Below are 13276 nucleotides of genomic sequence, written 5' to 3'. Positions count from 1 at the left end.
CCCCCTGCTGGCCGCTAGAGAGGACGCAGGTTTAAGTCGCCCCCTGCTGGCCGCTGGAGAGGACGCAGGTTTAAGTCGCCCCCTGCTGGCTGCTGGAGAGGACGCAGGTTTAAGGCGCCCCCTGCTGGCCGCTAGAGAGGACGCAGGTTTAAGGCGCCCCCTGCTGGCTGCTGGAGAGGACGCAGGTTTAAGTCGCCCCCTGCTGGCTGCTAGAGAGGACGCAGGTTTAAGGCTCTTTTCAGGCGCAGAGGTTTCTTCTTGGCTGAGCCGAACAGCTGAAGCTTCAATTGTGACACTGACATTCAGATTGTAAATCAACCTTTTAACAGGTGTATCAGAGTGTTTACCTGCCTCAGTGGTCGTGTGGGCGGAGCTCTGCCTCTCTGCGTTGCCTCTCCTCCTCCAGCTGTCTGGTCAGAGTCTTCTGCTCCTCCAGCAGCCTCAGATTCTCCTTCTTCCTCTCCAGCCGCTCCAGATCTCTGACTACGCCCTCGTGGAGACGCTGCAGGACAAAACACACAAATACACCTGAAGTGCCCCGCTGAGAGTCTGCAGCTGTGCTGTAGCGCTTTGAGCTAAATGCTAACATGACGGTGCAAGCTAACATTAGCTTATTAGCAGTAAACACAGCTGAGGTTGTAGTACTTTTACTGCAGCAGAGTATTTCTACACGGTGGCTGTAGTACTTTTACTGCAGCAGAGTATTTCTACACGGTGGCTGTAGTACCTTTACTGCAGCAGAGTATTTCTACACGGTGGTTGTAGTACCTTTACTGCAGCAGAGTATTTCTACACGGTGGTTGTAGTACCTTTACTGCAGCAGAGTATTTCTACACGGAGGTTGTAGTACCTTTACTGCAGCAGAGTATTTCTACACGGTGGCTGTAGTACTTTTTACTGCAGTAGAGTATTTCTACACGGTGGCTGTAGTACTTTTTACTGCAGCAGAGTATTTCTACACAGTGGCTGTAGTACTTTTTACTGCAGCAGAGTATTTCTACACAGTGGCTGTAGTACTTTTTTCTGCAGCAGAGTATTTCTACACAGTGGCTGTAGTACTTTTTACTGCAGCAGAGTATTTCTACACGGTGGCTGTAGTACTTTTACTGCAGCAGAGTATTTCTACACGGTGGTTGTAGTACCTTTACTGCAGCAGAGTATTTCTACACGGTGGTTGTAGTACTTTTACTGCAGCAGAGTATTTCTACACGGTGGCTGTAGTACTTTTTACTGCAGCAGAGTATTTCTACACAGTGGCTGTAGTATTTTCTAAAGCAGAGTATTTCTACACGGTGGTTGTAGTACCTTTACTGCAGCAGAGTATTTCTACACGGTGGCTATAGTACTTTTTACTGCAGCAGAGTATTTCTACACAGTGGCTGTAGTACTTTTTACTGCAGCAGAGTATTTCTACACAGTGGCTGTAGTACTTTTTACTGCAGCAGAGTATTTCTACACAGTGGCTGTAGTACTTTTACTGCAGCAGAGTATTTCTACACGGTGGTTGTAGTACCTTTACTGCAGCAGAGTATTTCTACACGGTGGTTGTAGTACTTTTTACTGCAGCAGAGTATTTCTACACGGTGGCTGTAGTACTTTCTAAAGCAGAGTATTTCTACACGGTGGTTGTAGTACCTTTACTGCAGCCGAGTATTTCTACACGGAGGTTGGAGTACCTTTACTGCAGCAGAGTATTTCTACACAGTGGATGTAGTACTTTTTACTGCAGCAGAGTATTTCTACACAGTGGCTGTAGTACTTTTTACTGCAGCAGAGTATTTCTACACAGTGGCTGTAGTACTTTTACTGCAGCAGAGTATTTCTACACGGTGGCTGTAGTACTTTTACTGCAGCAGAGTATTTCTACACGGTGGTTGTAGTACCTTTACTGCAGCAGAGTATTTCTACACGGTGGTTGTAGTACTTTTACTGCAGCAGAGTATTTCTACACAGTGGTTGTAGTACCTTTACTGCAGCAGAGTATTTCTACACGGTGGTTGTAGTACTTTTTACTGCAGCAGAGTATTTCTACACAGTGGCTGAAATACTTTTACTGCAGCAGAGTATTTCTACACGGTGGTTGTAGTACTTTTACTGCAGCAGAGTATTTCTACACGGTGGTTGTAGTACCTTTACTGCAGCAGAGTATTTCTACACGGTGGTTGTAGTACTTTTACTGCAGCAGAGTATTTCTACACAGTGGCTGAAATACTTTTACTGCAGCAGAGTATTTCTACACGGTGGTTGTAGTACTTTTACTGCAGCAGAGTATTTCTACACAGTGGTTGTAGTACCTTTACTGCAGCAGAGTATTTCTACACGGTGGTTGTAGTACTTTTTACTGCAGCAGAGTATTTCTACACAGTGGCTGAAATACTTTTACTGCAGCAGAGTATTTCTACACGGTGGTTGTAGTACTTTTACTGCAGCAGAGTATTTCTACACAGTGGTTGTAGTACCTTTACTGCAGCAGAGTATTTCTACACGGTGGTTGTAGTACTTTTTACTGCAGCAGAGTATTTCTACACAGTGGCTGTAGTACTTTTACTGCAGCAGAGTATTTCTACACGGTGGCTGTAGTACTTTTACTGCAGCAGAGTATTTCTACACGGTGGTTGTAGTACCTTTACTGCAGCAGAGTATTTCTACACGGTGGTTGTAGTACTTTTTACTGCAGCAGAGTATTTCTACACAGTGGCTGAAATACTTTTACTGCAGCAGAGTATTTCTACACGGTGGTTGTAGTACTTTTACTGCAGCAGAGTATTTCTACACACTTTTACGCGGCGGGTTTGTCTGACGCCTTTATTGTGAAGTGCGCACCGGAAGTCCTTGCTAGCTGCTGTTAGCATTGTTAGCTGAGCCGCTGTGTTTACATTCTGCTGTTTTTAGTTCTGCGAGGGTTTAAATGCAGTTTTTATCCGGTAAACTCACCGACAGGTTTTAACTTTAAATGATACGACAAACCGGTAACTTCCGGTGACCTCGCCGCCCCGTTAACCTGGCTAACTGTTAGCTACCCGTTAGCCCTGCTGCCGTCAGTCCGGCTCGGCTCGGCTCGGTTTACCTGTCTGTCCCAGGTCTGCTTGAGGTGAACTCCAGCCACAGTGCTCAGAGTCAGAACCACAGAAACTCCCAGAACCACTTTAGAGGCCGTAGACATCCCGTTAGCTTTAGCCTCGCGTTAGCCAGCGGCTACCTGGCTGTGCTGCTGAGAGGTTCTTCTTCTGCTGCTGCTGCTGTTGGCGCTCGAGATTCAGGCTGTCGGACGAGCGCCCTCCGCTGGCGGTTACCGGGCACGTCAGGTACGCAGCAAGATCCGGGAGTGCTGTGACATGAAATAAAATATAATCATAGATTAATTAAATGAAGGACACCAAATAAATAAATAAAATAAAAATATTTTACAAAATTATAAATAAATAAAAACCAAAAGAGAAGAAACAGAAAAGAAGACAAAAAGGCATCAATCACAATATCATACTGTAAAACACATTATATTTCTAGATTGTTGTAACGTTTCTTTTTATTTAATATGTATGAGGAGAGCTTTTGGTCTTTAAGTTGAAAACATGACGATTATAAACTTTGTGCCGTTCTTCTTATTAGAGTTCCCTCAACACAAAGGCCCAGCAGAGGATCTACTTCCTGCAGCAGCTGCAGAAGTTCGGCCTGCCAAAGACAACGAGGGTGCTTCTCAAGTCTCTGGGCCTTTCTCCTCGACTCCTCGACTCCTTGACTCCTCAATCCTCAATCCTCGACTCCTTGAGCATGTGACCCGGAAATTGATCTCAGCGCGCCATCTTGAAGGACATCTCAATTCTTAAAATGCACATCGAGGAGTCGAGGAGACAGAAAGAGCGAGGAGCGACGAACGAGGAGCGAGGAACTATCTCTAAGGAGCTCTGAGCGAGGATGGAGGAACAATGTCTGAGGAACGAGGAGCGAGGAGCGAGGAACAATCTCTGAGGAACGAGGAGCGAGGAACTATCTCTAAGGAGCTCTGAGCGAGGATGGAGGAACAATGTCTGAGGAGCGAGGAGCGAGGAACAATCTCTGAGGAACGAGGAACTATCTCTAAGGAGCTCTGAGCGAGGATGGAGGAACAATGTCTGAGGAACGAGGAGCGAGGAACAATCTCTGAGGAACAAGGAACAATCTCTGAGGAACAAGGAGCGAGGAGTTAGGATCGAGGAACGAGGAACAATCTCTGAGGAGCGAGGAACGGGCAGCGAGGAACAAGGAGCGACGAATGAGGAGCAAGGAACTATCTCTAAGGAGCTCTGAGTGAGGATGGAAGAACAATGTCTGAAGAACGAGGAGCGAGGAACAATCTCTGAGGAATGAAGAACGAGGAGTTAGGAGTGAGGAACAATGTCTGAGGAACGAGGAGCGAGGAACAATCTCTGAGGAACGAGGAGCGAGGAGTGAGGATCGAGGAACAATCTCTGAGGAGCGAGGAACGAGGAGCGAGGAACAAGGAACAATGTATGAGGAGCGAGGAACTATCTCTAAGGAGCTCTGAGCGAGGATGGAGGAACAATGTCTGAGGAACGAGGAACAAGGAGCGAGGAACAATCTCTGAGGAACGAGGAGTGAGGAGCGAGGAACAATCTGTGAGGAACGAGGAGCGAGGAGCGAGGAACAATCTCTGAGGAACGAGGAGCGAGGAATTATCTCTAAGGAGCTCTGAGCGAGGATGGAGGAACAATGTCTGAGGAACGAGGAGCAAGGAGCGAGGAACAATCTCTAAGGAGCTCTGAGCGAGGATGGAGGAACAATGTCTGAGGAACGAGGAGCGAGGAACAATCTCTGAGGAACGAGGAACAATCTCTGAGGAACAAGGAGCGAGGAGTTAGGATCGAGGAACGAGGAACAATCTCTGAGGAGCGAGGAACGAGGAGCGAGGAACGGGCAGCGAGGAACGAGGAGCGAGGAACGAGGAGCAAGGAACTATCTCTAAGGAGCTCTGAGTGAGGATGGAAGAACAATGTCTGAAGAACGAGGAGCGAGGAACAATCTCTGAGGAATGAAGAGCGAGGAGTTAGGAGTGAGGAACAATGTCTGAGGAACGAGGAGCGAGGAACAATCTCTGAGGAACGAGGAGTGAGGATCAAGGAACAATCTCTGAGGAGCGAGGAACGAGGAGCGAGGAACAAGGAACAATGTATAAGGAGCGAGGAACTATCTCTAAGGAGCTCTGAGCGAGGATGGAGGAACAATGTCTGAGGAACGAGGAACAAGGAGCGAGGAACAATCTCTGAGGAACGAGGAGTGAGGAGCGAGGAACAATCTGTGAGGAACGAGGAGCGAGGAGCGAGGAACAATCTCTGAGGAACGAGGAGCGAGGAACTATCTCTAAGGAGCTCTGAGCGAGGATGGAGGAACAATGTCTGAGGAACGAGGAGCGAGGAGCGAGGAACAATCTCTGAGGAACGAGGAACTATCTCTAAGGAGCTCTGAGCGAGGATGGAGGAACAATGTCTGAGGAACGAGGAGCGAGGAACAATCTCTGAGGAACGAGGAACAATCTCTGAGGAACAAGGAGCGAGGAGTTAGGATCGAGGAACGAGGAACAATCTCTGAGGAGCGAGGAGTGAGGATCGAGGAACGAGGAACAATCTCTGAGGAGCGAGGAACGAGAAGCGAGGAACAATCTCTGAGGAACGAGGAACAATCTCTGAGGAACGAGGAGCGAGGAGTGAGGATCGAGGAACGAGGAACAATCTCTGAGGAGCGAGGAACGAGGAGCGAGGAACGGGCAGCGAGGAACGAGGAGCGAGGAACGAGGAGCAAGGAACTATCTCTAAGGAGCTCTGAGTGAGGATGGAAGAACAATGTCTGAAGAACGAGGAGCGAGGAACAATCTCTGAGGAATGAAGAGCGAGGAGTGAGGATCGAGGAACAATCTCTGAGGAGCGAGGAACGAGGAGCGAGGAACAAGGAACAATGTATGAGGAGCGAGGAACTATCTCTAAGGAGCACTGAGCGAGGATGGAGGAACAATGTCTGAGGAACGAGGAACAAGGAGCGAGGAACAATCTCTGAGGAGCGAGGAGTGAGGAGCGAGGAACAATCTCTGAGGAACGAGGAACGAGGAACAATCTCTGAGGAACGAAGAGCGAGGAACGGGGAACGAGGAACAATCTCTGAGGAGCGAGGAGCGAGGAGTGAGGAGTGAGGAGCGAGGAACAATGTCTGAGGAACGAGGAGCGAGGAGCGAGGAACAATGTCTGAGGAGCGAGGAGTGAGGATCGAGGAACAATGTCTGAGGAACGAGGAGTGAGGATCGAGGAACGAGGAACAATCTGTGAGGAGCGAGGAGTGAGGAGCGAGGAACGAGGAACAATCTCTGGGGAGCGAGGAACGAGGAACGAGGAGCAAAGAGTGAGGAGCTCTGAGCGAGGAACAATCTCTGAGGAGTGAGGAACGAGGAACGAGGAGCAAGGAGTGAGGAGCGCTGAGCGAGGAACAATCTCTGAGGAGCGAGGAACGAGGAGCAAGGAGTGAGGAGCTCTGAGCGAGGAACAATCTCTGAGGAGCTCTGAGCGAGGAGTGAGGAACAATCTCTGAGGAGCGAGGAGTGAGGAGCGAGGAACGAGGAACAATCTCTGAGGAGCGAGGAACGAGGAACGAGGAGCGAGGAACGGGCAGCGAGGAACGAGGAGCGAGGAACGAGGAGCAAGGAACTATCTCTAAGGAGCTCTGAGTAAGGATGGAAGAACAATGTCTAAAGAACGAGGAGCGAGGAACAATCTCTGAGGAATGAAGAGCGAGGAGTGAGGATCGAGGAACAATCTCTGAGGAGCGAGGAACGAGGAGCGAGGAACAAGGAACAATGTATGAGGAGCGAGGAACTATCTCTAAGGAGCTCTGAGCGAGGATGGAGGAACAATGTCTGAGGAACGAGGAACAAGGAGCGAGGAACAATCTCTGAGGAACGAGGAGCGAGGAGTGAGGAGCGAGGAACAATCTCTGAGGAACGAGGAACAAGGAACAATCTCTGAGGAACGAAGAGCGAGGAACGGGGAACGAGGAACAATCAGTGAGGAGCGAGGAGCGAGGAGTGAGGAGCGAGGAGTGAGGATCGAGGAACAATGTCTGAGGAACGAGGAGCGAGGAACGAGGAACAATCTCTGAGGAGCGAGGAGCGAGGAGCGAGGAACAATGTCTGAGGAACGAGGAGCGAGGAGCGAGGAGCGAGGAACAATGTCTGAGGAGCGAGGAGTGAGGAGCGAGGAGCGAGGAGTGAGGAGCGAGGAGCGAGGAGTGAGGATCGAGGAACAATGTCTGAGGAACGAGGAGCGAGGAACGAGGAACAATCTCTGAGGAGCGAGGAGCGAGGAGTGAGGATCGAGGAACAATGTCTGAGGAGCGAGGAGCGAGGAGTGAGGAACAATCTCTGAGGAGCGAGGAGCGAGGAGTGAGGAGCGAGGAACAATGTCTGAGGAACGAGGAGCGAGGAACGAGGAACAATCTCTGAGGAGCGAGGAGCGAGGAGTGAGGAGCGAGGAACAATGTCTGAGGAGCGAGGAGTGAGGATCGAGGAACAATGTCTGAGGAACGAGGAGTGAGGATCGAGGAACGAGGAACAATCTCTGAGGAGCGAGGAGCTCTGAGCGAGGAACAATCTCTGAGGAGCTCTGAGCGAGGAGTGAGGAACAATCTCTGAGGAGCGAGGAGTGAGGAGCGAGGAACGAGGAACAATCTCTGAGAAGCAAGGAGCGAGGAACGAGGAACGAGGAGCGAGGATACACCAGTGCATCCTTCGCGGAGCAGTTATGTAAACTCAGGAACGAGCAGCCTCACATGTGACCGAATAGACATGATGGAAAACGTGTTTCTTGCTGACAGACTCTCTGACTTTAATTGTCTCCATAATAAAAGAGTTTATGGGAGAAATAAAAGAAAAATAAAATCTTTCTAAAAGGCTAAATGCAGAAAGTCTCATGGGGCTTTTGTTGTTCAGACCTACAATGAACTCAGATTTTAACTAGACAGTGAATCAGAAAACAAATCTACAGCCGAACTCTTTGCAGTGATGCACTCGAGTTTAATGTTTCTGTCCTGATGCATCAGATCAGTCCGATCAGCTGCAGCGTCCAATCAATATAGGCTACCCAGTAAGGGGGCGTGTCGGTCAGTAAAAGACTTATGCGAAGGCCGCACTGGGGAACGGTGGTCCCCTGAACACCCTGTTTTGTACGCAAGCGCACTGCTTTTTCCTGCCTTTTTAACGCCGTTGTGTTTACAAACTTGCTGCAGTTGATTGGGTAACACATGAGACACGCCCACCAAACGGGAGCAAACACACCCCGAAGTCCGTTGCAGAACGTTGCGCAACATTTCAAGGAAACATAGCGTTCAATCTGAAAACGTTGCAAACCGGTGCAAAACGTTTAGAGATTGAACTCGCCCCTGGTTCGCTGTTGCCCCTGCAGGGGACAAGGACAGGCTGCAGCGCATCGTTCGCTCTGCAGAGAAGCTGATTGGCTGCAATCTTCCTTCGTTTCAGGACCTGTACGCCTCCAGGGGCGAGTTCAATGTACCTGTCAATAAAAAACGATTCTGATTGAACACAAATTAAAAACATTTCAAAACAGAGGCAAATTAAATTCAGCAATTTAAAACGACATAATGTTAAAACAAGACAACAATGGACATGTAGGACAAGATAGAAATGGAAGGACGCACTGTTCTGTAGAAGTGAAAAGATCCTGCGAGCCTCAGGTTCTCTAACCCGAACTGCAAAATCCTGCTCAATATACAAGTTACAGAATAATAATAAAATAATATGTACTATTTGGCATTTATTTAAATACATGTGCATTATTAGATTAATAACAAATATAAAATGTATCATGGTTCCAGAAAATAGTTTAGTTTCATTAATGGTTCTTGTTAGTTAGTTTTTTTTTAATTAAATAATAAAAGTAAAATAACTTTGAAATAATTTTACTACTTACCAAAATAATGAAACACCGTCAGCACTAACTTTATTTATCTGCTTATGGTGTAAAATCTGTTGTTTCAAGACAACTACATCTCCCATAAGGCCAGTGGGCGAGCTCACCGCGTCCTCTCCACCAATCTGTGTTCGGCTAAATTTATCTGAGTGACGTCAGCGCTGACCAATGAGGAGCCGCGCTGCCGCCTGGGGGCGGAGCTTCTGGTCCCGGTCAGAGAAAGTGCCACGACTCTGCAGCCTGACAGACTCCGCTGAGGTGAGAACAACTCTTTAAAAGTCATCTAATCTCTCTGCTGCTGCTCTGAACTGAAACTGAGAGAGAGGGAGGGGAAGGTCTGGAGAAAGTTTTACATGTTAAAACTCAGGAATTATATTTTGTTTAAAAACAGACTTTAAATTGACGCAGTGAGGATGTTTTAATGTGAAAATTCTCAGATGAGATGATGAATGTCTGCAGTCACACTTGAATGAGCAGAAAAGTTTGTAGAAGTGATGAACTAAGTATTTATAACGGATCAGCAGGGGAGGTTCAGACGGCAGGTGGAGAGCCACGACTTTGTTTTTGGTATAAAAGGAGTTTTAATGTGAAAATCTGGAGGTGAAAGTGAGTTACATAACTGTGTGTGTGTGTTGACAGTATAAAGGGTTAACTGTGGACACGTCACTATGTGGAAACATATACTAACATACACTACATTATATATTCTGAATATATTACCTTCGCTTTTATTTAATAAATATCATTATGTTTCTGCTGCCAGACAAAAATCTTGTCTATGAAATATCAAACTTTTTTGTGTAGGAAAGATTCAGATACTTTACTTCAGTCAAAGAAATATCACTCTGTAGAAATACTCTGTTAAAAGTAGTAAGTAAGTGAAACTACAGAAGTATTGGGAACAAAATGTACCTAAAGTAAAACTTCTCATGATGCCGAATCTTATTTTATTAAACTGTTGAATCGTTGTTAATTTGTCATTCTGTATTTTAATGTTGTCGAGTTGAAGCTTTTAAATACTTTGTGTACTGCTGAGTTTGACTCCAGCTGCTGCATTTCAGTAAAAAGTACAGCATGTACCTCTGAGGTGGACTGCAGTACAAGTATAAAGTAAAGTACAAAGTATCTGAGTAAAAGTTTTCTGAGACGGTTTTATGAGTCCAGCATGTTAAAAACATTCATTCATTAGTCTTTTGATCGTTTTATTGATTAATTGATTGTTTCAAGTACAAAAAGGTCAGAAACAGCGGAGAGAAGAGAGGAGGGCGGACGCAGCCTTCTGCTTCAAACATTACTGAAACAACTGATTGATTATCAGTAGGGCTGGACAATACGGCCAAAAATTATATCACGATAAAAAGTTTCCTATCTTTCGATATCGATAATTATCACGATAAGTATCAAATTGTTATTTCTTTCGAGTTTAAAGGCTGATTTTTGCTCCTGAGTGATGGTGAATGGGTTAATTGAGGTTTAAACTCTTTATTTATGGTCAACACTTTGATGACAAACAGTGGATCACTTCACAAATCTGAGGGTAAACATTCAAAACAATTATGATAAAATCTTTGTCAACAAATATGCGCGAGTAAAATTAAGTAAAAGCTTTTTTCAGACCTATTTCCTCAACAAAAGAAACATCTTACTAAATTAAGTCCTAATTCCTGTATGATTTATGTGAATAAAATCAATCATTTATTGAATATTTACTGAAAAAAATATTGTTATTGTTTTATTGTCCAGCACTAATTATCAGTTTACAGAGCTGCAAAGATTAGTTGATGAACAGAAAATTAATCGGTAACTAGTTCGATAATCAATGAATTCAAATATAAATCTAAAAGAAAATCCTCTGGTTCCATCAAACGTGATGATTTGGTGCATTTTTGGTCGCACGATCGAATAAACAAAGTTATTAAATAATTCGTCACCTTTTTATGGCCACTTTTTGACAAAACCGATTAGTCGGCAGATTAATCAACAGTGAAAATAATCAGTAGTTGTACCGTAAACTAATCATCGTCGACTGATCAGCTCAACTCAGCAGAGCGGCATGAAAACCAGAGGATTAATATTATTATATTATTTATTCAATATGTCGTCATTAAAATGTGTTGACTTTAAATATCAGTAACTGGAGGTGACTGAGGGTTCAGATCTGTGATGTTCTGCTGACGGCGAACTTTGACCTCCAGTCAGTGATCAGCAGGCAAACAACCACCAGGAGGATCAATACGTTCACATAAAGGGCTGATTTGTTTAAATACGACCTTTGGTCCCGTCTGTTTGTTTGTTTGTTTAATAGTGAACGGGTTTTCGGAGCAGACGGCGCCACAGTGCGGTCACGTGTGCACACCTCGGTCACAAGATCAACTAATAGATCTGTATTTTTCAAGTTATTGATTTGTTTCTAATTCATCATTGTCGGTAAGAACAGTTGGAAGCAAGTTCAGATGTGAAGTCTGAGTGTTCCTGCTGAATGCATTTCTCCTATAGGTGGCGCTACAGTTGGTGGTTAAAGCACTCGAAGGTCGCACAAAGAAAACAAACATTTCTCTTGTGGTCGTCGCTCTTCTTCAGGCTGACTTCCTCTTTATCCTCCAGACTTCCTGTTCGACACTTGGATCAGTCATGGACGTCTCCGACCCGCAGACGCTCGGCTTCATGGTCTTTGGAAGTTTCATGATCATCTCGGCGGTGGGCATCGCCCTCGTCTCCACGCTCTCCATGAAGGAGACTTCGTACGAGGAGGCGCTGGCCAAACAGCGTCGCCAGCTCGTCCACACACACTCCCAGAGAGCAGAGAAGAAGAAGAAGGACAAGACCCTGGAGAAGAAGAACAAGGCCAAGAGGAAGGAGGACCGGCCCGACGGGAAACTCTCAGAACTAAGTGGTGATGGTGGCGAAGATTCTGAGGTGGTAGAATCTGACCCAGAACCTGCTGCTGAGCCTGCGGCTGCCCCTGAACCCAAACCAGCACCTGAACCGGAACCAGAACCCACTATGGTTACCACCGCCACCGCCATCGAGTCGGCTCCAGCGCCCTCACCAAAGGAGACGAAGAAGAAGAAGTCAGCCAAGGAGGAGCCAGCTGCTGGTGTGGAAACCGTTGCTAAGGAAGTTCTGGTCACGGCCGTGGCGCCGGTGGTCGACGTTTCATCGGTGAATGTTGTTCCTGAAGTCACCAAAGAACAGTCTGCTACCAAAACTGAAGAACCCAAAGAGACCTTGAGCAAGAAGAAGAAGTCCAAGAACAAACCTGAACCAGGTGAATCATCTTCATATGTTTATCAAGTGTTTATGAACCAATAGTGTTATCAGATTTTTCTTCCCCTCAAATATCAAATATTGATATCTGATCAACCTCAGGAACACCATATCGGATCGGCTCTAAAACAGGTTGTGTTTTCTTTAAGTGAGCAACTCTGCTGACTCGTCCCGGCCGCTGACATACGGCGAGCTGCTGTCCGCCGTGTCCAACATGACGCTCAGCGAGGACGAGATCCACAAACTCATGAAGGTCCTGAACCAGAAGGCCGGTGTCCGCCAGGACTCCTGGCAGCTGGTAACTAAACACCGTCACAACGCCAGCTACAGTCAGAACCAAGCAGGAACCTCTGGGTCCAATACTATGTAGCTGCAGTACCGGAGGCTGCAGTTTCAGGACCCCCGCAATCCTGGGAGTTCTAGGACCGTAGTTCTTTTGCGACAGCGCCATCTAGTGGAGTGGTGGTGGTAATACACAGCAACACAAAGGAGGTTAACCCTGTCAGCTAGCAGCTGACACGCATCAATAACCTAAGTTTAGGCACACACTCTGGTGATGGTTGTGGTGAGGGTAATTGGCTTCGGGGGGCTGTCAAGAGTAACATAGCTAACTAGCTAGCTGGCTATGTGACCCTTGTTTACTTTGATAAACCAAAAAATAAATCAAAGTAAACAAGGGTCCTAGAAATGCAGTTCCGGTCCAAGGATTGCTGTCCTGAAACTGCAGCCTGCGGTATTGCAGCTACATACTACTCTCCGGGTCTGAAAAGTGAAGTCAGTGCTGACGAGCTTTAAACCTGCGTCCTCTCTAGCAGCCAGCAGGGGGCGACTTAAACCTGCGTCCTCTCTAGCAGCCAGCAGGGGGCGACTTAAACCTGCGTCCTCTCTAGCAGCCAGCAGGGGGCACCTTAAACCTGCGTCCTCTCCAGCAGCCAGCAGGGGGCACCTTAAACCTGCGTCCTCTCTAGCAGCCAGCAGGGGGCGACTTAAACCTGCGTCCTCTCTAGCAGCCAGCAGGGGGCGACTTAAACCTGCGTCCTCTC

General features: G+C 46.8%; 2 protein-coding genes across 3 annotated transcripts in view; one reads left to right on the top strand and one right to left on the bottom strand.

The window, feature by feature from the left end:
- Positions 1-352: 352 nt before the first annotated feature.
- The window catches only part of LOC123969671 (protein PET117 homolog, mitochondrial), a 17475-nt gene continuing 4551 nt past the window's right edge, over positions 353-13276 (bottom strand). Inside the window, exons 3-4 of the mRNA XM_046047290.1 lie at positions 3068-3328; positions 353-502 (exon numbers count right to left, since the gene is read on the bottom strand). Of these exons, the coding sequence (XP_045903246.1) occupies positions 353-502; positions 3068-3163 (246 nt within the window). The 5' untranslated portion in view covers positions 3164-3328. The remainder of the gene's footprint in view (positions 503-3067; positions 3329-13276) is intronic.
- The window catches only part of rrbp1b (ribosome binding protein 1b), an 18797-nt gene continuing 14599 nt past the window's right edge, over positions 9079-13276 (top strand). Inside the window, exons 1-3 of one of the 2 annotated variants that reach the window (XM_046047244.1) lie at positions 9079-9224; positions 11571-12234; positions 12383-12531. In XM_046047244.1, coding sequence (XP_045903200.1) covers positions 9135-9224; positions 11571-12234; positions 12383-12531 — 903 coding nt within the window. In that variant the 5' untranslated portion in view covers positions 9079-9134. Of the gene's footprint in view, positions 9225-11523; positions 12235-12382; positions 12532-13276 lie in introns of those variants that run through there. The other variant, XM_046047243.1, reaches the window with a different exon arrangement.

This window comes from Micropterus dolomieu, linkage group LG04 (genome assembly GCF_021292245.1).
Source record: "Micropterus dolomieu isolate WLL.071019.BEF.003 ecotype Adirondacks linkage group LG04, ASM2129224v1, whole genome shotgun sequence".
NCBI classification, from domain to species: domain Eukaryota; kingdom Metazoa; phylum Chordata; class Actinopteri; order Centrarchiformes; family Centrarchidae; genus Micropterus; species Micropterus dolomieu.
This window is presented reverse-complemented; position numbering and strand designations above follow the sequence as displayed.